Source organism: Myripristis murdjan, chromosome 17 (genome assembly GCF_902150065.1).
Source record: "Myripristis murdjan chromosome 17, fMyrMur1.1, whole genome shotgun sequence".
Taxonomy (NCBI): domain Eukaryota; kingdom Metazoa; phylum Chordata; class Actinopteri; order Holocentriformes; family Holocentridae; genus Myripristis; species Myripristis murdjan.
Window position 1 is genome coordinate 20,992,044 of NC_043996.1, and position 24,868 is coordinate 21,016,911.

At 44.8% G+C, this 24,868-nt stretch overlaps 1 protein-coding gene across 1 annotated transcript in view; it reads left to right on the forward strand.

Annotated features, from left to right (window-relative positions):
* Nucleotides 1–646: 646 nt before the first annotated feature.
* Nucleotides 647–24,868, forward strand: part of phlpp1 (PH domain and leucine rich repeat protein phosphatase 1) — a 48,774-nt gene continuing 24,552 nt past the window's right edge. Inside the window, exons 1-2 of the mRNA XM_030073741.1 lie at nt 647–837; nt 946–2,615. Coding sequence (XP_029929601.1) covers nt 764–837; nt 946–2,615 — 1,744 coding nt within the window. The 5' untranslated portion in view covers nt 647–763. The remainder of the gene's footprint in view (nt 838–945; nt 2,616–24,868) is intronic.

Consider the following 24,868-nt stretch of genomic DNA (forward strand, 5'->3'; position numbering starts at 1 on the left):
CCTGATGAGATGGTGCTGAAGTTATTTGCCTCGTCACCACCAGTCTAAAATAATTAAGCGTAACCCGACGTTCCCAGGAAGCAGGATTCAAAACTAGGCCTATATTTTAGTGGAATTTTCTCCAGAATCATGACGCTGTAAATGTCCACGCATGGCTCTGAAATGAACGAGCTGAAAGTTTTCTCCTCAGTGCCCACACTAAACAATCAATGTTTACAATCATGTGATGCATTATTGTTATTTTGGCATATCGCTGTATAGAGCTCGACATTTTCAAAACTATTGGAAACTGGCAGTTTTCGTCCACCATGCGGCTGAAGGGAGACCGTGTAGACCGTACGTACACAGGTTGAGCCCGAGTGGACGCTACCGCAGAAATAATGAGGGAAGTGCTTCAGTGGCTGAACACTAAACATTTTATAGGCTCTGTATATGGCTCTCACTTGCACACCGCCTCTGTGTGCCGGATCGGAACACGCTCTGACTGGGAAATGTATTTTTCATCATCATGTTTTTCGACGGCAGCGGCTGCCGGACACATGTTAAGGCACTACACTCCCCACAATGCAATGCGTTGTTGTTAGCGACCCCATCTTGTGTCCTCCTCATGAATATATATCAGCCAGTATTTGCGTAAGAGGTCGGCCGACGTTCATTTCATATTCTAGCATAGTATTTCGGTCCAAATGAGACGCGCAGTCACGTCTCCGCCCTGATCTGTTCCTGCGCGTCCAGCCTCTTCCCAGCGTATTTCATCGGTAAAATGTTTTTTGGAGCAGTGGAGGAGACTCCGACAGGGAAACGAAGGCAAGAAGTGAATGACTACTGGTGGGATAAGTAAGCAACACCGCCCATTTGGCGGACATTTACAACATTGGGAACATACTCGGGCTTTTAAATGTAGGGGTTGGATGTATAACCAAGTGCGCACCGTTGTCTATCTAGTGTAGGGGACTTTTCATTCGCAGAGATGGAAAGTGTGCAGGCTGTCACTGAGGAAGGCGCGTCGGATGGAGGCGCGACCAAGTTAATAAAGAAGCCCAGCGGACTGTCTGTTGGCCGGGGGACTCCAGCGGATGATGGCGGTGGACATTTGGCACCCTCCCGAGTAGATGCAAGGAACGGGAATAGCCTTTCCCATGCCGCCTCTACAGCGGGATCTAGTGCGTCAAATAAAAGTGCCGCTTCGAATGGCCGTGGGTTATCTAGCAACTCCAACTCTCTCCTGTTGAGACGGAGGCGCTTGAAGAGGAACCTCTCCGCCGCAGCTGCAGCCACCGCCACCTCAGCTGTCACCGCCGCCTGCAGCACCAAGATGAACTCGGCCCTCTCCTCTGCGTCTCTGCACACTCGGAGTCTGGATCGGAAGACACTGCTGAAACACCGACAGAACATGCAGCTGCAGCCCTCTGATCGAGAGTGGGTGAGAGCTGATCTCCACCGAGGCTCCATACATGTCCACGACAGACTGACGCCCTCATATCCCAGGCCGGTCCTCTGCACGATGGACACCACAGCCGGCGAGATGGCGCTCCGTCTGAGTAAACTCAGCTCCAAGTCGGGCTCCGTTTTGCGCATATTTTGTAAAGATAGCCCCATGACTGACCAAAATGGCAACTGCAATGCGAAGTATGAATTTAATGATAATCAGTGCAAGGTGAATGAAGACGGAAGTGTAAAATGCAGCCATTTGACTTCCCTGGAATCCACAGAATTAAGGGGAGGCCTGTCTGGCCAGCCAAGTGACAGGTTGAGACTGCTGCTCATGGAGAATGCTGATGAGCGGCAAAAGCAACAGGATATTGATGCAAAACTTTTTACTCCAGACTCAGAGTCGCAAGATAACATAACCTGTTCATTGTCAGATTTAAATTCTAATTCTAACCTGGATACCCCTAATGATGATGACTCAGAGCAGAGGAATGGTGTAGACAGTTTTGGATTAAATTCCGGTTCAGATGTGGAGAGCAGTACGTTTGATGACCTCAGCTCGGGGGCCCGGCTCAGTGAGCACAGGGACTCCCTGAGTGATGACATGATCCTGGGCACTGAGGCGTCCATCCTCAGCCCCACGTTCGATAGTGCCACAGAGGGCCATGATACTTACGGCAGTTCCTCGGATGAACTGGAGCTTGATGGGCCCACATCAAACATGAGCATTGATGCTCTCCCCCAGCATCACTCCAACGGCATCAGTGCTGTCACTGCCAACTACAAGAACTGCAGCATAGGACATTTAAACGACATGACCAGCAACATGGGGACAGAAAACAGACTCAATTCTCACAACCTGAGCAGCCTGCCACCCAGCAGTAGTGCAGGCTCATTGTCCAAAACCTGTTGTACAGGTAATACTTCCGACATTCAAGATCCCAAAAGGTGCCAAGGCGCTACACAATCAGGGTCGACAGTCGATCAGAATGGAGATGCACACAATTCCAGCCCCACACTTTATGTTCAATTACATGGCGAGGCTGTCAGGAGGCTGGGGCCAGATGAGAGGCCCCTCCAGATACAGAGTGACTTTCTTTTTAAGCTTGGATTTAAGGACCCCTGGCGAGTTCAAGAGGAGGGGATGAACACCGAAATTGGCTCCCTGTTACGTTTCTATGCAGGTAAAAAATTCACTTGTTGAACTGATGCACTCCTGAATTTATGAAATGACATCACAGGGGAGGCCTCCAATCCTACGACATGTTATGGCCTCTCCTTTTGCAAACCAGCCAACTGCTGATTTCGGAAAGTGAACGTCTTCAGTATGCACCGTTTGTAAAAGGTAGTCTACCTGTATTAAAGGACAAGGCAGGTGCATATGCCAGTGTGCTAATAGAGCAGTTTGGCACAGCTTACTGTTGTAGTTCATTTGAGACTTTGAGAATTTATGTTACTTCATTTGATATCAGTGCTGACCTAACCGTGGGTGCACAAAATCTTAAGTTTACATTTCTTGTTAGAATTGAAAACCTGATACCTGTTCTTAGGTCCACGTTGGTTGTGAATGTTGTTGGATAAGAAAGTGCAGCAACATTAAGATGACACACAAAATCAGTGCTTGTAGACATAGTTGGCAATGAGAAGCCAATCCTAAGCTTGCTTCACAGTGGTGGTTTACCATGTTTTGGGTTCAACTATGTTCCAGTGTGACTGGGCTGGAGCGAGGTTGAAAGCCAGTGGCTGTTGTTTTGCCAGATCAACCTTGCCACAGGGACATCCTTGTGATTTTCAGCACTGTTTTTTTTTTTTTTTTTTTCTTTACCCTCTGCCGGCCTTAACCATCTTTGTTGGAGTGTAACAGCATGCTCTGCTCCCATGGACACGCATGACATCGCCACAAAGCCATCGCTGCAACTTATGGTGCTCAGACATGGGGCCTGTTCCGGCTTTTGCCCCATTATCATCCTAATGAAAAGGCTGAATGCCTGTGTGGGTGGATGGAGAGGAGGGGTGGAAGAGGGATGGCTGGGGGGACCATAAACCCCAGCTCTGTGGACACTGTGAATTCTGGTCATTGAGATGCTGCACAGAGCCTGTCCTCTTGGCATCCAGCGCGGCTACTGTCACACTAACTAACTGCCTGCCAAGCTGGGTTAGCGTGCCCCTCCAAAGCTCAGGAAGCTCTTTTATTCACCACACCACTGCCTCTTCCACTGCTGCTATTGCTGCTCCTGCTGAGTGGAGTTGGATGTGAGGGGTGCTTGGTAAAACTATATGTCGTTAGGTGTTGTATTTAGGGTTACAGCGAGGGCCCTTTTCCAATGCTGAGCAAGAAACAAGAACTAACCCAAATGGGTGCAAATAGGAACTGGTGTTAGATCTGCTTCTAGGTATTGTTTGTGTTTCAGCTGGCTTCAGCAGTAACTGGAACAGTTGTAGTGACAGCAGACAGAAGCGACTGAGATATGCTCTGAAATTCAGTAGGCCCCCAAGAGACTTGAGTCTATGATTAAAGTTGGGACTTATTGCTCCATGATCCTGTGTTTTTGTTTTTTTTTTCTCAATTGGCCTCTTCAAATGCTTGACAGCTAGCAACAAAATACTTCTACTTAAACATGACTTTAAACTTTGTGGCTGTGGCTGTCAGCTCTCAGTGTCAGTCACTTCAGTGAGTGTGCAACCAGTCAGCAATAAACAGTGTAGTAGGCCTGCCTGCTGGACCCCGATGGTTCCTGTGAGCCCCACACGTTGAGCAGGGACCAAAAAATTAACTTGGACTGGAGCTTAACCTTTTGTGAATGGAAAATACAAAGTTCCTACTTTTTAGTGCCAAATGAATGCCACAAGGTTTGGTACTGGAGCAGTAGAAAGGGGCCCTGAGGGTTAGGGTCAGGACACATTCCTGTGAGACTAAAGTCTTTCACTGTGAAGGTGAACTTAAATTTTTTGGCATGCTTGCCAAGTTCACTCATTACGAGGCTGAAAATGGCCACAAGTTGTCCGTCTCATTCACCTTCACAGTCCCTCCATGCTGTCCATGACCCATTGTTTTGCTGAAGGACAGGCATGACGATGATATATTAATACTCAGTATCAACTGATTCTGTGATATGAGAGTAGATGTCATCTGGGATTTTGCGTATTGTAACATCCTGATATGGCATAACTGTTCTCTCTTCCTGATTTAAAGGCTGCATTACAGTAAAGGGATTCAATTTTCTAAACTTATTAGACTGTTATAGCTTTTCTGTTATTTGTCTCTACCTGCTTGGTCATAGCCACACTGCTTGAGATTATTTGTCAGAAAAATGTTGCATGCACATATCTTACAAAAGCTCCAACAGTCATCCCTACTATATCATCCCAGTATCGATACTGAGGTATTCGGTCAAAGATAGCATGACATTTGATTAATCTGTCGCGGCCAGAAAGGTGTTTATAGAAAAGCAAAAGCATGCGCTACACGCCTGTGTCCTGCATGAGCTTGTGTAGTCAGCTGAGCTCAACCGGCAGCAGCAGCAGCAGCTGCTGAAGGCGGGCAACAGCAGCTCTGATGTTCCTCTGAGGCGAGTGCCTCCACGTCCCATGTGAGACAGCTTAACTGTGGTCACCTGAGCTCTCCCTCTCAGCTACCACCACTCAACACCCGGGCCACAGTCTGCACAGAAGGCCTAATTCTTTTCTACCCACATGGAGGATGTTGAAGAGTACTTACACACACACACACACACACACACACACATACAAACACTGTCGACTGAAAGCAGTGCTGATGCCCTAGTGTCCTGCCCCCTCTTCCGCCTCCCCCTCATGCGATGGAAGCATGTGTGGAATGTACGCTGGCTCCTCTAGAATGTCAGGCACGTCTGCTGGGGAGGAAGTGGAGCAAAGGAGGGGGTTGTGGGGTTGCTGGACAGGAGGGTGGTGGGGGTGGGGGGACGACACCATGCTGACACATGGTGAGCTGACTTTCAGAGGTTCTCCCGCCCAGATAGTGGAGATAGGGGAAGGGGCTGGGCTCAGCTGACTGGCTGGCTGACTCCCAGGAGCAGCTGCCACTACTGTAGATCTCTGTCACACTAAAGGTCTTTTTGTCTGTATGCTTATGCATACAGAGCAGGAAGTCCAATATCTAATCTCCTATTTATGGCCGATAGCTCAATAAGCCCATTGTGTAAATTTTTCATATAGATATAATGTAAAATATGTATGCTGTTGGTGAACTGCATCTTTAATAACAGGAAATACGAAGTAGATAGCCTCAGCATTTTACATGATTAAAAAAAGCAAGAGAATTACAGGGAAAAGGCTGTGTCAAGTTGCAAAATTGTTATGATGGATCTTGCCAAATCCTTTGGACAATGCTGAGGCCAGTTTGACTGGTTTGAAGGGGTCAGGTCATGCTTTGAGTGCACACACTCCACAGTATCCAGATGAGAGAACTCACTCTGCCCTGGTAGACACACACACACACACACACGCACATGCACACAAACACACATACACATGTACAGCAGGCTGCCTAGATCAAAGGGCCGCTGTCCTCTTTGGCAGGCTGACGAGTGATCCTTTCAGAGCTACCCACACAGGAGCCTCTTATAATGCCTAGCCAGCAATAAACCTTGGTTCGTGCCACAGATAATATTAAAGTTTGAATACAAGGGAGAGGAGAAAAAACATACACACACTAATATAATCATCATCTAATCATGTGCATTCTGTAGCTTGAAGGCCCAAAATGTCATAGCAGTAAATTAAATGTAATTCAGCAGTGCCCCAATTGGGTTCAACAGGTTTGCATGACTTTGAGTCATAGCAGTGACTGAGACTCCCATCTAGGAAAAAGTGCTGCTCATCTGTTCCTGTCTTACTGTAGACGCCGTGTTAGGGCTAAGGTCGTGAGCAGAGAACCTTCCCAAGGAGACAGGAGAACTTCAGCACCACTAATGCAGCTGCCCCCCACTTGGGAGGCATAGAGGTTCTGTGTGTGTGTGTGTGTGTGTGTGTGTGTGTGTGTGTGTGTGTGCGTGTGTGCGTGTGCGTGTGCGTGTTTGTGAGAGGGAGAGAGAGAGAGAGTGGCAAAGTGAGAGAAAGCACAGACTTGCAAAAAAGGAAATGGCATACTGAACCCTAACACACACTGGCACAGGGCTTCCCTAGAGGCGGAGGACCCAGAGTTCTTCACCAAACCAAAGCAGAATACTAAATTATTTAGATTCATGGGCCTACTCAGCTTTGCGAACACACTCATCCAGGCCAGGACCCACTTCAGCATAGCTGCTGCTTTTTGTGAGGTCTTTACTCACACTATTAAAGTTGAGATGTTTATTTTTTAAAACGCATTTTCTTGTAAACCTAAATTGGTGTTTAGATTTGGACTGCTTTACGACTGAAATTAATGACCACTGGCATATACTGGCCTGAAAGCTTGCAAGGTAGTAGATTGTTTTCAGCTGTGCTCAGGTTTATAGAGCCCCTGTGAGATGAAGTCAGGGTCGATAACACTTTCAGCATGTTGCACCCAGTGTCCAGGTAATTCACATGTCATTTTCCGCCTGTGCTACTTTTCGCAATTGGCAGAAAAGCTCATTCATGCAGAACTGATGAAACCAGAAATATCTAATGAAATGTTAAAACTAATGGACCTCTTTTTATGCAGTACATGACGTGCCTGCTTGAAATCGTTAATAGAGCTGCACAATTATGGCAAAAAAGCTAATCCTGTTTTTTTTTTGTTGTTGTTGTTGATGTTGTGCTAAATATTATGATCATAGTTATTGATTTTGATATTTTTTTTTCAGGAGATTACATTAGTTTATTGCATCACTACACTTAAAAATATATTTTAACTGTTTCTATTTCTCAGCAGCTAAAATCTCCTGTTGTCACATGAGTTGTTGTCACAATGAGTTGTCACTCATTGTAGTATTCGCTTACAGAATTTGAAAAGCAGTAAATTAGTACTTCATTACTCTGGGTCACTTCAAGCAAACCTTGCCCAGAGTATGTACTTGTCTCTTGTAATTTGTTTGTGAACCAAAGCACCTCCAAATGGCAGGACGGTTCACTTTAAGGAACTAAACTGTTTTCCTGCTTAGACTCAGGAGAGGGATTTTCCTCAAAAACATTGGGCTGATTCATTCTTTTCCTTTTTGGTTGTTGCTGCATTTTTTCCGAAGATGGTCTATGTAACATTTCTCCCTCATCGTTCCCACTGGAACTACCTGCTTCTCTTAGTCAACCTTTCTGTTAGTGATACGGGTGCAGATTGCACATTCAAAGCTCGTGATTGGTCAAGTGCAATGGAAGCAGTTGACAGTAGCAGATTTAGAGGGTGGCAAGGGGTGGCAGCTGACATCGTAAAAAGGGCCTTGCTTCCCCAGCTGCCACCCAAGTTTTGGGGAAGAAAACAGAAAAAAATCCAATGAATTTAGAAGAGCAAGACTCAATGTTTGATCTCCAGTGAGCGCTGCAGAAATGCTTCTACATTTGAGTAGAAACTTTTTCCTGCTCAGCTGTTCCTGGAAAGGAGAGGAGCAGTGTGTTGCAACACCACCAATAAGGAAGGGTCAAAGTCCAATTTTATTCCCTTACAAACAGCTTTACCACAGTCCATGTTTCAAAATTGTCATGAGAGTTGAGAGATGATAATACAATGTTAATACCACAACTGTTTGTTGTAATGTTTGTATCATCTTGTTGCATCTGCAGATTACACGCCAAGCCAGAATAGCATTCTCTGGGGAACCCTTAGTGATTCTATTACTAATTAATATTCTGCTACTAATTATTAAGGCTAATTATGTTACTAATTGAGACTAATCAAGATTTATTGTGAGGAGCTGTAGGTGATTATTATTGCACCTACAATCAAGTAAATTAAATTAAACAAATAAATTAAAGTAATTTACATTAAGGTTGTCTGATCTACCCTCCAACCCCCTTGCCACCCTGCCAAAACTCCATGCCACCCCATGAAAACATTTCGAGATCCATCACTGGCATCATGGCTCTCAACCAGCAGAAAAACAAACAAACAAACAAACAAACAAAAAACAAACACTCCACTATCACTAAACTACATGATTAGTAAATGTGGAACCTTAACATTCTAACATAGCATTTTATATATATATATATATATATATATATTAGTGATTGCAAATTTTCAACTCTTGTCCCTGTTCAGATTTCATAATCAAAATCACAGCTATGGAAATGAAATGGAACACACATAACAAAATGCATAGATTGTCAAATACAATGTGGGGAGCAAACAAAAACACTTAATAATTTAGAGTACAATTGCCATTCATCATGCCACTAGTTACTCTGTTACTGTTTTGTCTTTGGATATATCTGGGGCTGCACTGTTGATACATTTGAAACTTTGAGATAATAAAAATGAGTAAAGCTCTTAAAGCTAAGTTTGTTGTCTCTTTCAGTATGTTACAGTGCTGCCACCAGATAGGTTTTTTGTCCATTACTTTCAGTGTCTGACTATAAAAGGATGTAAGGTGTTTAATTGTAGAATGTGATGCTTGGGTCCACACTGTCATAAAATATGAAAAATGAGAGAAAATCATTGAGTGCATAAATAACTGCTGACAGAGTTGGTATGTAGTGCCTGATTAATTTGAAACAATTAAGGTTGGATTATTCCTAAGAATTGGCTGACCTGCTCTATTTCTTAGCTGTTTCTTGATTTTCAGTGAGTCCAGTGGGGCTTTAAAGGGCTTTAAAGTGAGCCCTGTTTTGTTATGGAAAAATGCACAGAAATGGGCTTTTTTCAGATTCAATACAAGATGATTATGTTGTAGCCACTGATCGACATCATCCAAATATGCAGTTAGGACTTAGCTAGTGCATACATGATGGCGTGATCCACATAAGGCTGGCAGCTGGCCACGGGCCGCTGGGCAACATTCAGGCAGGTCCCATATAAGAGCAGCTGACCTAGAATCAGACCTTGGGGAATAGCCATTCTTTTGTTTAAAAAAGGATGACTTTTTTTTTGGTCAACTTTCACATACTGCTCTCTAGTTTGAAGATATGCATCAAATAAATCAAATGCTTGTTTAGAAAAATTGAATATAGACAATTTAGAGCAAAGGGTTGCAGTTAATGGTAAAAACAAATTCAACTAGAAGAGCGCAGATCTCCACAAGGCGGATCTCCCCTTCTCTGGTGCCTGGACTTTCACAAAGATGACAAACACCCTTGCCATCCTTTTTTCACCTAATGGAAGAAGGACAAATACAGAGGAGCTGCCTCCATATGTCCCTGTCTCCTGGGCTTGGATTTGGATGAAAAACCAGCTGAGGAGAAAGTGCTAAATTATAGTATAAAATAAGTTTTTCAAAGGTTTTGAATCACCACAACCATGACAGGCCTTGATCATACAGTCATAACTGTGCACAAAAAATATTAGGCTGATAGGCCCGGCAGTATGTGAGATTAACTGTGAACAGCCACACACACACACACACACACACACCAAACCAAATGCACAATCCCCTTCGGGCTGCTGCCTGGCGGAGATCATTACAATGGCGAAGAAGCACAGGAAAGGTAGAATTAGTGGACATCAACAGGGGTAATGGAGACTCAATCCTGACAATATTTGCATGGCATATTCCATGTAGACACATTCATGTCAACATCCAGAAAATGAAGACACCAGTGCACCTGATATAAAAGCCTTAAGGAATCTCAATTCAGGGCTGTATCTTTCCACTCAGGCATTCTCTGAGGAGGCAGTGGCTGCTGACGTGATGACTTAAAGGACTCTGCAGGGTTTAAAGGCTTAATGAAGCTCCCAGCTTTCTGAAGCAGGCTCTGTGGCAGCCATTAGGCAGAGAACCGCTCACTCTGTCTTGTCTGTGCCACATCGCTGTCATCATACACTCAGCACACCAGATTGGTCCCACACTCACACTTGTATCTGCACGAATACATTCTGAAGGCAAAAGGAGAACAGTTTGCTTATGTTTGCCACCTTTAGATGCACGGCCTGTGATTGGTTGTCTTAGTAACAATATAAGAAACCCTCCCAGGGGCTTAGAATGTCTTTAGGCAATTCACCGTGTTTTTCATTTACCTGTACGGCTTGATGAACCAAAAGATTGATGTGTTAATTTCACTCAAATCTGTGAGACATAGTCCAGCTCACCCAGATTGCTGCATATTAATGAGTGCAAAAAATCCAGGGAGAACTTTGCAGAAGTGCAAGGGGCTCAAGGCTGCCTCATCCCTCCTTGCATCCATATCCTCGCCTGACAGCTAATGGTCTTCCTAAATGGCCCATCGCTGAGTCATTATGTAATTGTGTAATCAGATTTCACACGTTCCAGAGCTCAATCGAATATGCATGTGTCCGCATGTGCAGCAGCTTTCTCTGCATGCTGTATGTATGTCCAAGATAAAAGCAGATCAAGGGAGCAATTAAGGAGCAAGTTTGTGTTCATCATATCTCATTGCATGCAAGCTGCACGTGTAGGTCTCCTCCGGAATGGGGCCGCACATTCTATGTCTTGAGATAGTTGTATGTATCTCTGCGGATGTGCACGTGTGTGTCTAGTAAGGAAGATGTTGAGAGGATGATGGTGTCAGCTTGTAGCAGTTAAAGCCAGGGGAGCTGCTTTCTGTCTAATATAGATTGCCATCTTGGCTGACATCCTCACTCCCTCCTCCACTCTCTCTCACCGAATCTTCCTCCCTCTCTCAATTTCTCTCATGATCGGTCCCCCTCCCTCTCCTCTCAGTATCTTTCCTTGCATCTCCTCCTCCCTCACACCATCTGACAGTTTCCATTTGTCTTCCCATATCTCTTTATCTCTCCTTAGCTTTCTTCTTTTCTCTTCATCCCTGTCCAAGGATTGCTGGTCATCCTTATCATTGTCTTTATATCTATTTAAAAAAGTACAATTACCTATTTCTGCAGGTCCACACTTCAGCACACTTAACAGCACTCTGTATCACTGTCTCATGTGTCAGGAGACATTCTGCAAAAGAGGAGGGAGAATGTGCCCACTGTGGTGTACAGTTGTGTGTGTTTGTGCCCCTTTTGGGAAGAGAGGGGGAACAAAACAGAAGGGCATGCAATTGAAGTCAACATTGCTTAGTGGTAAGCAGCTGAATGTAGGCTAAAGAATGTCATGCTGATATGTCACTCCTGTCTGCCTGCCAGCTCACTCTGAGATAGGGAATTGGGGAAGGGGTTGGGGGAGGGCAGGAGCTTTGCTGCCCTATGGGAATGACTGCCTTCTCAGCTGTCTGTCAAGCTGCCCTTGCTGAATGCTCCTGAGAGGGCTCAGAGGGTCGTGATGGGCGGTGCTTACGAGCATGGCCGTGAAAGGGTCTTCCCCTCACAAGGGCCTAGGAGCAGGCTGACTGTCCCTGAGCTGAGCCCCAGCCAGTCCCTGCCTTCACCACATGCAGGAGGGAGGGATTAGAAGTAGGCCAGCAGGGGTTCATTCTCTCCAGCTTTGATCACCAGCAGCACAGCCTAATGTCAGGCAACATCTGCAACCCTCAGCATTAAAGCGGCCCCAAACTCTGATTAGGGACTGTGCTGCCTGCTTGCCTGCTCAAGCACCACAGGACAGAACTGTGTCAATTCCCATATGCAAGGTCCTTAAATGCCATCGCTCCAGTCGTGCTTAAACTGATTTGTTCTACCAAGCCTGAGTCTCTGGAGAGGTCATTTCAGATTGTGGTTAGGATTTCAGCTCCTAAACATGTTCAGAAGTTGCGAATGGACGGGATCAGTGCAGTGCTTTTTGTGGGGCAGTTGGAGATTTGGAGATTTTGTTTTTACAGAAGGGTCTTTCTCCCTGTGCAAATTCATTACTGAATAGATAAGTCCTTTGCTGATGACCTCTAGCAAAGTTCATTGTGTGAATGGAATTCAAAACATTACCAAACTGCTGCTAGAAACTTTGTTTGTGTTATCTGGACAAAGCTTGATAAAGTGTTTGGGTGGAGCTGAGCTTTTTTCCATGGACTCTGCTCTAATAGACAGAGGCGAACTTGTTGATATCAAATGATCTAGTGTAGAGTTTAGCACAAGATTGCTACTTCCTCATTGGCCACTGTATCTTTTTACAGAAGAGCTGTGACCACAAATAGAGGTACATGGTTACAAGTGCATAGATATACAGCTTTGGATAGTTTTGTTGCATGCCTTTGTGGCTATTACATATGTATATGTGGCTATTACGTATGTATACACACTTAGTCCACCTGTACATTGCACAGGTGGACCTAATAAAGTGGTAGAAGTAATGTAATGCAATGAATACAACAACTCTGCCATAAATTCTACCTTTTAAGATAGTTTATAATTAGTGTTTGTTGACATTGTGGAGATTGTGTAAATTTAATTACATGTTCGTTATTGAGGTTGTAGTTTGCAGAGGACTTAATAAAGTGGCCACTGAGTGTTTGTCATCTTTGTAAGCGGAGTCACAGCAGCATTCCCATACATGCAATAGTTAAAGTTGTGAACCATGATAATGCATTGTCAGCGTTATTTTTATAAAGGCAACATCCGAGGAGCTAAAAGCCAAGTTTAAGCAGCTCAGCTGTCCCAGGACTCTCCTCTCAGCAAAGAGTCCAAGATCCAGGGGCCATCCCTCCTCATGAGTAGCTGTTCTCAATCATTAACATGGTAGTTGGCTTGATTCTTGCTTGTCTTAAGCTGTGCCCTGTGATAATTACCCAGGCCATGGGAAAAAAGGAGCTGTCACCTGCTGCACCAGGAAGCTCTCTCTCCCTGTCTCTCTGTCCACTGTTTTTTCTCTTGCTGCTGTCTTATGCTTTGCCTACCAATCTTCCTCTTTGTCTCTAGTTGTTGTCTCTATTGTGGCGTCTCTCATTAATACAGTTGTTTTATAATCTCTCACTCTACTACCACTCGGTTTTCTTCTAGCTTTCCCTTCCTCCCAGTCCCTGTGGTTAAGGACTTCCCCTCTTTAGTTCTTTCTCTCACTATCCCTCTCTCTGTTCTCTTTATCCCCCCCAACCCCACCCCTCGCTCAATGCCACTGCGTTCACATGGCCCCTGCATGTGACGTGAAGCTGAGCCAAAACACCCCGGATGCCCGCTTCAGCCCTTCCACTGTTCCAGACCTCGTTAAATTTTAAACAAAACAAAAGAAAGGCAAGGGCGAAAAGAGAAGAAAGAAAAAAAGTGAGCACGTGGGGCCAGGGGAATGTGCAACAACATCAGAATCTCATTCATTCACTCCTCCAGTCCCTGTACATCATCAAGAGAGCTCAGTCCTTTAATTCGCTTTCTCCCCCCACCTCTCTCCTCTTGTGTGAAAGCGCCTTCCCCCCTTTCTCTCTCTCTCACTCTCTCTGCTGTGAACTGAACTGATTGTAGCTTTAACCACAGATCTGGGGTCTGATTACTCTTTGGCCTGTCTAAATGTTGTCCTTTTGTGGGATTAAAGAACAACTGACTGCATAGCTGCATAGCATAGCTGTTGTCTTCATGGGTAACTTCCTTCTCAACTACCCAGAGGCAAGTGCTGCCCACTAACCACAGATCTTAAATTAGATTATCCTACCATGCCATAGGCCTATTCTTATTCTTCATGGGGTGAGAAAATCATTGAACTTGAAACAATAAAAATGACCATTTACCTTTTTCTTATTACTTGTCCTCTTCTGTTCCAGGCCAGCTCTGCAACAGCATCTCCTTAGTGCTCTCCACTCTTTACTTTCCTCTGTCAAATGAATGCCATGCGTCAGTGTTGCACTGTTTAATATAAAATCCCGCTGACCAGGGACCGACTTGATGACTGCAATGTCCCCCGGCCTACTGACTGACCTCACTAAGCTTTAGTAGTCCTCCATAGCTTCTGATTATGGGTGGTATTAAAAATTAAGTGGAAACAATAACAATGATAACCTCTCCTGGAGTATCTGTGACCTAACATCGGCATCTTTATAAAAAAAAAAAAAAAAAATTGCTTGGTTGTCTTTATTCTTGGGTCAGCAGCTAACAGTGTTGAAAATTCTTTTATTGTTCCAACTCACAGATATCTAAAGTTAGTTTCCTAGCATTACATATAATGCCTCATAAAGAATGGGGAAACACCAGGAATCAGTAGGGTCAAATAAAAATTCAAACTGAAAGCAGAAGCATGTGTTGTTGTTTGCTTTTCAAATGGGTTAACGGAGATTAAAATTAGCTGTTGCGCTTCCAAGTCAAGTCCTGTACTTCCCTGTGTTGAACTGACCCACTTGTCACAGTGCCACTGCATATTTGTCTCATACAGTTGGAAGTTAAATACTCAAATGCTCTCACAAATGTGTCTCGTGTTAAATCGAGGTCTGAGAATTGATTTCAGATAGATGAGAATACTTTTGCATGGCCCAATTTATGAGCAAGTTCAGGCAAGAGCTTCAAGCAGGAAGGATTTTTTGGCCCGCCTCACAGAGTATCCTCGCCACCAATCACACACACACACTCTCAACTATAGGGTGGACTATTATACTACTCTGGTACTCACCCAGTCTGTTGCTCACTCTGCGCATTGCTGAAATCTGCTGCTCTGCAGTTTATTCTAGTACTGCATCTATGAAAATATTGCTGCCGCCTACTTAGATATACTTGTATGTACTGGGGGATCTATGCACACTCTGATTGGAAAGTCACGCTCAGTGTGCGGGCAGCACATACTGTTTAATTCCAAAATGCAAGTGACTGAATGCACTGACTGAACTGTGTTTATCACAGTCCTCTGCCTCAGTTTCTGAAAACAAGAGTTGACCCAGTATCAGAAGGAAGTTCCTGTCAAAGCACTCCGTTTTATTTGCAGTAACACACCAATGTATACTGATAGTAGCATGTGTGTTTTTTTTTGTTAATCAAATCACTACGAAGTGTTTGTCATATGCAGGTAAGAGGCTTTGGCATATGTTGTTGGAAATATTGAAAAATAATGCTAAACAATGTGGAATAGCATCACCAGTTTTTAGCCTGGCATATCTCTAGAGGTAAGTCCAGTGCAGGACAGACAGCGTGACCAGACTCACAGACAGACACTGGGAGTTCACCCTCTGTCCAGATGATTCTTATCTGCTCTCTTAAGACTTAACCAAAGCCGCAGACTGACACATAACATCACATTGTCCTCACCTTAGACCTTTAGACATCTGACCCTGCTGCTGCTGCTGCTCACTTATTATGCTCTCAGGGACTGATTTAGACAGGCACTCCTGACTGACTGACGGACATACAAACACAAACAACCCTCATCACATTATGTGAAGAGACAGAGGGCCTGGGAGCCAGTGCAGCAGCAAAATAACTTGACCACAATCCAGTGGGAGCACTGCGAGGAGCTTGTGTGTATTCAACTGTAGATGCTGGGATGTTGTAAGAGTGAAGTTCATTGTCCCCATTGTGTCAGCATTACACACTAAAGGTGCACTGACCTGGAGTTCCTTTGTGATAGACCGATTATGGACATTTTGGCTGGAATGAAGGAGCGTGTCAGAGATAATAGTATTGAGAGGGAGATACCATGAAAGCACAATTGGGCAAAAGGCAATATTGACAATGAGCATATGTAGAATTTGGTGAGATAGACTATGGGAATGACAAAGAGGGAAAATAGTGAGGGAGCGATACTGGCAAGTGCGGAATGCAAAATGTCCCAGCTCCATTTCTATCAGCGGCAGGCATTATTAATGCAGTGGTACAAATGAACAGGGAAACCCAGGGCGACAAACAGGCGGGAGCCAGTGCAAGGTAATTAATCACTGACATACACATAAACACACATGCACACGCATTCGCTCTCACAGAATCAGCCCTAACCTTTTGTGCAACGTCAAGCCTTTGCTAACCAATTAGTGGCTTCATCTCACCTCTTTAGCCTTGGTATCAGAGGGAGGTGTTGTCAGCTTGCTCCTTTATCACCACTCACCCTTCATCCCTGGCTCTCGTGTTTCACCATCCCCTGGTGTACTCCCCAGGGGGGTTGAATGCTATTGGGGTAAGCCTAAACCTCTGTGTCTGGTAAGGGGTTTTTGTACTGGTGCTCAAGACAACAATGCCTCAATCCCCTCTCTCTGTCTCTCGCTGTCTCACACTCTCTTTGTACCCCCTATACACTGTAAGGCGCTGTACTCTTTATCCAGGCTCTATAGAGTGCTGTAGAGACAGGCTGCTGCTGTACACAGGCCATTAACGACTGCTGAGTGACAGAATGCGGAGGCTAAAGTGACACAGTGACACTGCTGACGAGAAACTGGTGTCCCGAACAATGACATAAGCGGTATTCCAACTGTTTGAGAAACTTTTCACATATGGGTAAACCTAAAAAAAGGGTGCAGCAGTTGTAATAGTCCTTTTTCTCATCTCTCCAGTCTGAGAGTGCTTGCAACCCCCCATCACTTTAACCATCTCATCTTCACTGAATAGAGTATGTGTTCTCGCTCCAGCAGCATTTGTTAAAACAGCTCCCAGCTGGAGTTGCCGTGATCCATGAAATATGACAGTTATGTATGACTTGTGTTTGCGGTCAGCGTTTGCTATCCATGTTCCATATGTTCTCTTCTATCCATAGATGCTATTCCCTGGTGTAAACATTCAAAGGCTAATGGCTCCATATGGCATGTTGTATTGATAAAGTCTTGCTCTGGATGTACATCAAGTATAGTGAAGCTTATTGTGAGTGTGCATGCATCATTTTATACATTTTATATATAAATACAGTCAGTAGGCACAGAATTTACCTCTGCATTACCATGTAGTATTTAACTGCTTCGAGACATGTGTGTGCACCACAGGCTGTGTACTGTTTTTGTGTCATTGTGTATGTGTGCAAGCCCGATCATGTGTCTCCATGTGTTAGTGAGAGAGCTGTAAGACTAAAGGGCCGTGCTGCATCATTCATGAGTGTGTGCCACCCTCTGACTGGACTGCAGTGACCTGTAGCTGTCAACACTGTATCCTTGTGCATGACAGCACAGGCTGTGCCGGGGACCGACTGCAGGGCCTGGCGTGTGGAGGGCTGAGGGATGAGGGTGGGGCTGAGGCTGGACAGGATGCTGGGTTGGAGTGGCAAGGAGGTTTGGACAGGACACTAATAATAATGCAATACTTTATTGCTCCCTGTTGGGAAGCAGTGTTGTAACTTGGCCCCCTCCACAAGGGGTTTGGAGAACAGGGAGGCTACAGAGCAGCACCTCTGGAGCTCGTGTGGATTCAGGTCCCATTTACATCCGATCATTTCATGTGACTTGAATCTGGAGCCAGATAAGGTTTTGACCACATTGATTTCACACTCGGTAGTCAAATGTATCTCCAGTCAGTCTGAATGCAATCTGATTGCTGAAAACTCACTTTTGCCCCTTTTCCACCAAAAAGAACCTGGTGCTAGTTCGGTGCTGGTGCTAGAGCCGGTGCTTAACTGGTTCCAACAAAGAACTGGTTTGCTTCTCCATCGGCCAAGAGCCAAGCGGAGCCAAGTCAGAGCCACGTCATTACGTCAGCGGAAAACGTGATCACTTGGGTGTGCGAGACGCTCGCTCTGAATCACAACAACAAACATGACGACCCATCGTAGCGATGCAAGTGCTGCTTGTGTCTTTACAAGCCTATATTGCGGTCCAGAGGTGAAAAACGCAATTATTGCCGGCTCCCCCTTGTATTCGTGGTCGGAACAAACGTTTAGCTATATGTTTATAGCGTTCGCTGCTCCCGTTTGGGTCTGTAAGCCCAGCCACCAATGACATGGTGGGTTACGTCATTGGTTCTTTCTCTGGCCTCTGTTTAGCCCCTGCTCGAAGTTGGTGCTTGCCTGGAACCAGTTTGGAACCAGTTTGGCCAGTGCTTGGGTGGTGGAAAAACAAAGAACTGGTGCTAAGTCAGGCACTGGCTCCAAACCAGCCCTGGAACCGCTTTGGTGGAGAAGGGGTATTTCTTGTTCTTGCTGCCCTTTGGAGCGTGAACGAAGATGGTAGCTTCTGCTAAAATAGCAAATTTGTGTGCAGTTTTTAATATTGATTTAAGGGGAAACATTTTGGCTGAGAATATACAAATGATGCCAGCTAATGATGTCAGCCATAGTAGTGATGCTGGCAGACATAGGTCAATTTGGAAGTGAGAACGCTGCCAAGATTAGTGAGATTGGGGCTTTTGCTTTCATTGAGGGGAGGTGGACTAGTTTCCACTTTGGGACAAATCTGCATTGCTGGGATGTTATCTTTTTTTACAGAGTTTTGGTATAATTAGATTGGTCTCAGAGAAATGTCTGCATTTACACTTATAACATCTGCGTCAAATGCCTCTCAAACCACCTCCAGAGGGGGTTTCACCAAACGGTTTTGTATCTGTCATATATGTCTCGAGTGCATCGACAGCATTTTTTTAGATGGATAAGTCCTCTCTGGAAATAATCCCAGATGCTCGGGATGCATGGAAAAAACAGGTGTAAATGGGCTGTCAGTGAGCTGCCCAAGGACACTTAGCAGGATGGACCCTTGCCAACACAGGAGCTTGAAAGCGGGTCCTCCTGTTGAAGGACAGTCTCTCTAACCACTAGGGCATTCTGCGAACCAAAAGAGGGCTATAAGCTAGAGATGAAGAGGTAAGGTTGTGGGCTGGATGGGCTGGAAATTCTTGCTCCCCGCTGGGTCTGACACAGTATGCCACTTTTAGCTATACTTAAAATTTGGACAGAAAGATGAGTGGCTGGAAGCAACTGAGGAAAGGAGGGATTGGGGGAGAAGAACTGGAGAGGATGTGACACACAGGACAGCGTGGATGCCAGCTAGAGATGGTGAAGCCTGAAGTTATATAGGGAGTGGGTGCTGTAGAGCAGGACAGATATAGCAGCAGCGGAAGAGAAGTAGGAAAACTGAAGAAACTTTCAAACATTTATTCTAAAATATGCACACACACACACAACCTTAAGGGTCATAGCCTTGACCTGTGCATGTATGCGTGAATGAGCAAGATGGGGACACATTACATAACTAGGCACACCGGCTTTCCTACTCGTTTACTATCATCCCCTCACACATGCGCAACCTTGGCTTGCTTTGTGTGAAAGAGCAGCCTCCATTTACCTGCCACGCTTTCATGGCCTCCTGGTCATTCATTATCAGCCAACACGGCCTTGCCATCCTCTTGCGTACTGATGAAAAGGCACATTATGCATGTTAACTGAATCTACATGTGGCTAAACGGTTCCACAGGGTTGCATTGTAGATCGGCAAAAAATAGACCTCTTCCTGGCAAGATGTTTGGCGTTCGCAGGAAGTACAAATCCAAGCAGCCAGCTGATATCAAAGCCCTTTTTAACCCATTTACAGTGAAGAAAGAGAAAACCGTGAGGCATTATCATCGTTTCAAATTAGCCCAACGCTATGTGATGCAAGGTCTCGTCAGAAGGCTTGCTCAGTCGCTCTGTTTCAGTAAATAGACCCTATAGCTTGTCTTGCTGCATCTCCGATGATGAAAAACCCACTTTGCTCTTATTTAGATGAAACTGCCAGTGTAGGGTTATCTGTGTCTCCGTCTGCGCCCCAAGAGGGTATAATATCTGGATGAGAGGGAGTGTTTTTTCTTTTCTTTTCTTTTTTTTTTTTCTCTCTTAATGCAGATGCTTATAGCCGACTGTCTTTGGCTCACGTTGCCTTACAGCACTCTCCACTCATGAGTCTCAATGCCTGAGGTGTCAGGATGTGCCAGGAGCCACTACCTCTTCTATCTATCTATCTATCTATCTATCTATCTATCTATCTATCTTAATTTTGGCTCTCAAAGCTTTTCCTCTCTTTCCTGTTTTCCTCTCCCATCTTTGATGCCCCTCTACTCTAACACAGCGCCATGCATTACCGCTTCTGCTGTAACATGCAAATATGGACCATCATTTCATAGATGTTTTATTTATCTTTTTATTTTACACACATGCTCAACCCACAAACATTCTAAATGATTCATAAAAGGCGCTATGCACATGTTCCCTGCCGTGCAATTCCTCCCAGATTCACGTCCACAGACTCAATTAATTTTTAGTACACACATGCAGTCACACACACACACAGTCATGCGTACGGAGTCTGAACAACCACACAGACACTTTGTCCACCAGAATGACAACGTTTTGTATTTGCATGTGCACAAACAAGAAGTGAAAACAATGCCCAGAGCTCTGTGGGTGCAATCTCCCCGGCTCTGTGCTTGCTGATCAAAGGGCTCGTGTTTCCAATGTAAGGTTTCGTAACACACGCTCATTACATAACAGTAGGCAGCAGGAGTCGGCCTAGGAAAAGGAGAGGAGAGGGGGAGCACACATTCTATCTACGTCAACATCCCACCCTTTCACTGGCGGAGGGAATCACTGGGGAAAATCCTCTCTTACACACACTGAGTGGATATTCATTGAACTGCACGATTAAAACATGTTTGCCGTGTAGTGTGGGCTGTGGAGGACTTTGCTGTTGACAAATTATGTATCAGAATGCTTTCACTTAGGTGCATGCAAGGCATTCATTTGGAAAAAAAAAAAAAAAAAAAAGTGTTGTTGCAGAGTTTGATTTGTAAACCACTCATGGTGGCTCTCCCACAGCACTTCCTCATTCCGTAGAGTCTGAGGTGTGATTCAGGTGTTGAGACATCTTCATGCATCGGAGCCCATGCACATGGATTCACAGGTTTGCCTGACCTCATGTGGGAAGGCGAGGGGGAGGGATGTGTGTTTGTATATTGAATGCGTGGGTGTTTGTTTATCAGAAACAGAGTTGCTTCAGCGCCCCGCTGCTGTGCATTATCCCACGTCAAAATACGAAATTACCAAACAGCAACTGAGTGAATGAAAGATATTTCAACATTACAGAATACTCTCCAGCTCCTCCCTCAGGTCTTTCTCTTGCCGTTACACATCCCCACACTGCCCCCACAGGCAGTGGATGGTAATGCACTGACCTGATAACTGGAGCTGTACAATGCCTTTTAATAGCAGAGGGCTGTTCTGTTCCCTTCTCTCCAGGGGCAAAGGGTCATGGTTTGATGGGGAAGATATTGCAGGCTATGACCTCATTTGGATTCAAAACGTGTTTCACCTGACTGGGAGGAAAGGAATTACATTGTGTGTGTGTGTGTGTGTGTGTGTGTGTGTGTGTGTGTGTGTGCGTGTGCGTGTGCGTGTGTGCGTGTGCGTGTGTGCGTGTGTTTGTGTCTCTGTCTCTGATTGTGTCCTTCTTGGTGACAAGCTAAAGAGAGATGAGCTATTAGAATTCCAGGGCAGCCATCAAACTGTTAATTATCCACTTCACTCCCTCTCTGGGATTCGAGGGACATTTTATGGTCACCTGTGCCATGGCAACATATTCTCCCATCACCCTTGTCCCTGTCCCTGCTTCGTGCACTATATTACCAGCTCCGAGAGGGAACAGAGAAGAGAAAACATCAGCTTGGCTGAGCTGTTTAAGCTGAAGGATGTGCGATGTTGTTTGTCTGACAATAGACAGTAGCACAAAGCAAAATGTCACCCAGCTTTGCCTAGAGGGACTGGGAGCACTCCTCAGCACTCTCTCAAGAACAAAATAATAAATGCATTCTCTCACACACACACACACACACACACACACACACACACACTCACCCACTCACTCACTCACTTATGGGCTGTCACCTTTTGCTAAATTTGAAATGGATTTTGCCTAAATATATTCAAATGTACAAGTAATTAAAATTCTGTAGCGAATGCAGTCCCACTCCTCTCATCCTCCTCTTTTCAAAATTACAAACATTCTCCGTCTCACTGTCTCATTAATTAAATGACTTTTTAAACTAAGCCGTAACACGCAGAGTAAAATAAATGTTAAGGATGTTCTTTTGCAAGAGTGTTGTTTTGGCCAGACTAGCAGCAGCTTGTCGTGCTGGTTGAGCGGCCCTTGCGGAGTTTACGTAATGTCATTTGTTGGTTATGATTTTCTCTTGACCACAGGAGTGTTTCCGTATTGCACTGTTCTGGTGACTCAACATCAAAAAAGTTATAACAGACTCACTGCTTTTGTGTCAGGGTTATTATAGACTCGGACAATAATCTTCAAAGTGAAATAAAAGAAATATATTCATGTGGTCCATTGTGATTTCCATGACAATCAAAATATAGAGCTGATTTAAGTTAGTACCATTTAGTCTCAAGTGACCAAAAAAAATGTGGCTTAAGTATGTAATTCCCAAGTGAGTTGAGTCCTCATTTAAATAGAATTTCAGCACTTTTTCATCGTGCACCTTTAAAACTGTCTCAAGGTAAACACAATATGGTGACCTAGCATGACATTTATTTATATTTTGTATGATTCGAAGCAAAAAAAAAAAAAAAAAAAAAAGAGCATACACACACACATATACAGACACGTGCAAATACAAGGTCATACAACGATAATTAATGAACATCTCAGGTCTTTCCCATGCAGACATGTGCTTCATATTCTTATCACTTTTAGGCAAAGTGCAAAAGCTTGCTGTATTTCACACATCAACACCCTCTCAGCCCCAGAGGCGAGCTGGGGGGAGGCAACCCCTTGTAAATCTTCTCTGCGGACCCCTTCATTTGAGAACATCTGGGAACTTTTAAAGAGGATGCTTAGAGGATTAAGAAGATACTAATTAAGGATTACTCCTTTCTGAAAGTGTGAAAGTGTGGATCACTGGGGTTTAAACCGCCCCGAGACTTTCTGACAGCCTCCAACGGCGTGTTTGTGCTTCACCTCCGCGTGTTTACAGTTTACACATGCTCTCCTGTACGTAAACATGTGCGTTCTGAGAGCCGGCGCGGAGAGGTAAAGTGGAGGAAAATTGCGGGGTGCTTAGTCGACTGCAGCTCGCGGCTTGTCACCCGTGATAGCCCCTTGCCACTTCCACCGAGGCTGGTCAACCAGCGCCTGAGCAGACAGTTTGCTTCGCACGCCTTGTCGCTTTCTCTGAGTAATCATCTCCTGTTATCTGGAGCGAATGAGTACGAGACAAATAAGAAACAAGAGCGATGTGGGCAAAGAGGCACGCACAGTAAGATGTAGGAAGCACAGTGAGAGCACACACACACACACACCAGTCTTGCACTTGCACCCAACCACACACCTTCTGTAGATTCATTTTGACGCTGGGTGTGTTTGTGTGTGCGTGTCTTCCAACAGAAAGATAGTGGAGCTATTTGTGTCCTGGAGTAACAGCTGGTCTCGCTCTCTCTTCCCCGCTCACATCTATATCTGTGTCCTTTCTCCACCGAGTTTCCTCAACACTCATTTTCTGTTTATTAGTTAACGCTTCTAACGCTGTACAGATTATTTGATGATTATTTTGATAGTTCATTAGGGTGTCTTGTATCAAGCTTTTCCTTTTTTTTTTCTTCCCAGATGCTGCCTTTGTAGTTTGAGCTTTAATAAGACACTTCAGATGGGATAAATCTCAAGAGACAGTGCAGGAAAAAAAAGCTGATGCGAGCCCTGCAATAGGAGCCTGCTAAAGGCTGGGAGGAATTTACAAGCGTGTGAGTCTTGCCATCCGGTACATCACATCTGTCACAGGCTGCAGAACTGAAACATTAACTCATAACACATAAGGAGGTTCCCATCCAGGATAAGCGAGTGTGTTTGACTGTGTTTCTCCACATGCACTGTGTGTATGCATGCTCAGGCTCTGCTGTGACTTATGTGGGTCATTAGTGCCCTAAGGTACAGGCATGCCCAGTCCTGTAGTGGAGGTGTTCTGGTGTCAGGTTGCATTTAGCAGGGCAGGCTGATTAACAAGTGGAGTGGCCTTGTTATCACTGAAAAGACCCAGAATAAAGAGGCTTAGATCTGCTAAAAGGGGGATGGACAGAGAGAAGCTAGCCTCCCATACTGATGTAGAGGCTTTTACTCACTAGTGCAGCATTGAAGGAATGGCTAGCATGGGCAGCAGGTCAGTAAGGTAGACTGCTTTGTAATATAATGTTTTGATCTTCGCTTAAGTGCCTCTGAGCAAGGACACTTAATCCCTTAATGACTAATCTTAATGACTGCAGGTCTATTCCAAGGGAAGCAGTGGAAACATCAGTTAAAACGACTGATATAACGCAATCAGCAGTTGTTTCCTGTATGTCCATGTGGATGTATGCTGAAAAAAATACAGCGTAAAGAAATATGTATTCACGAGTTCTTGTTCTCTCACATGATCATTAGCAGCAACCACATACATCTGGAATTATAATGCATGTTTCACGCGCATGATGTCTTAAATTGAACTGGGAATGCGTAGCATTGATTTCTTCCTCTAACAATATTAGGCTACAGTATAATTTTTTTTCTGCTTGTCTTGCCATAGCAGTGCACTCAAATTGGTCCTGGTTGTACAAATCCATCGGTGTGAATGTTCTAGCCTGGCTGCTCCACTGGGATCTGCCATATTGTTGCAAAG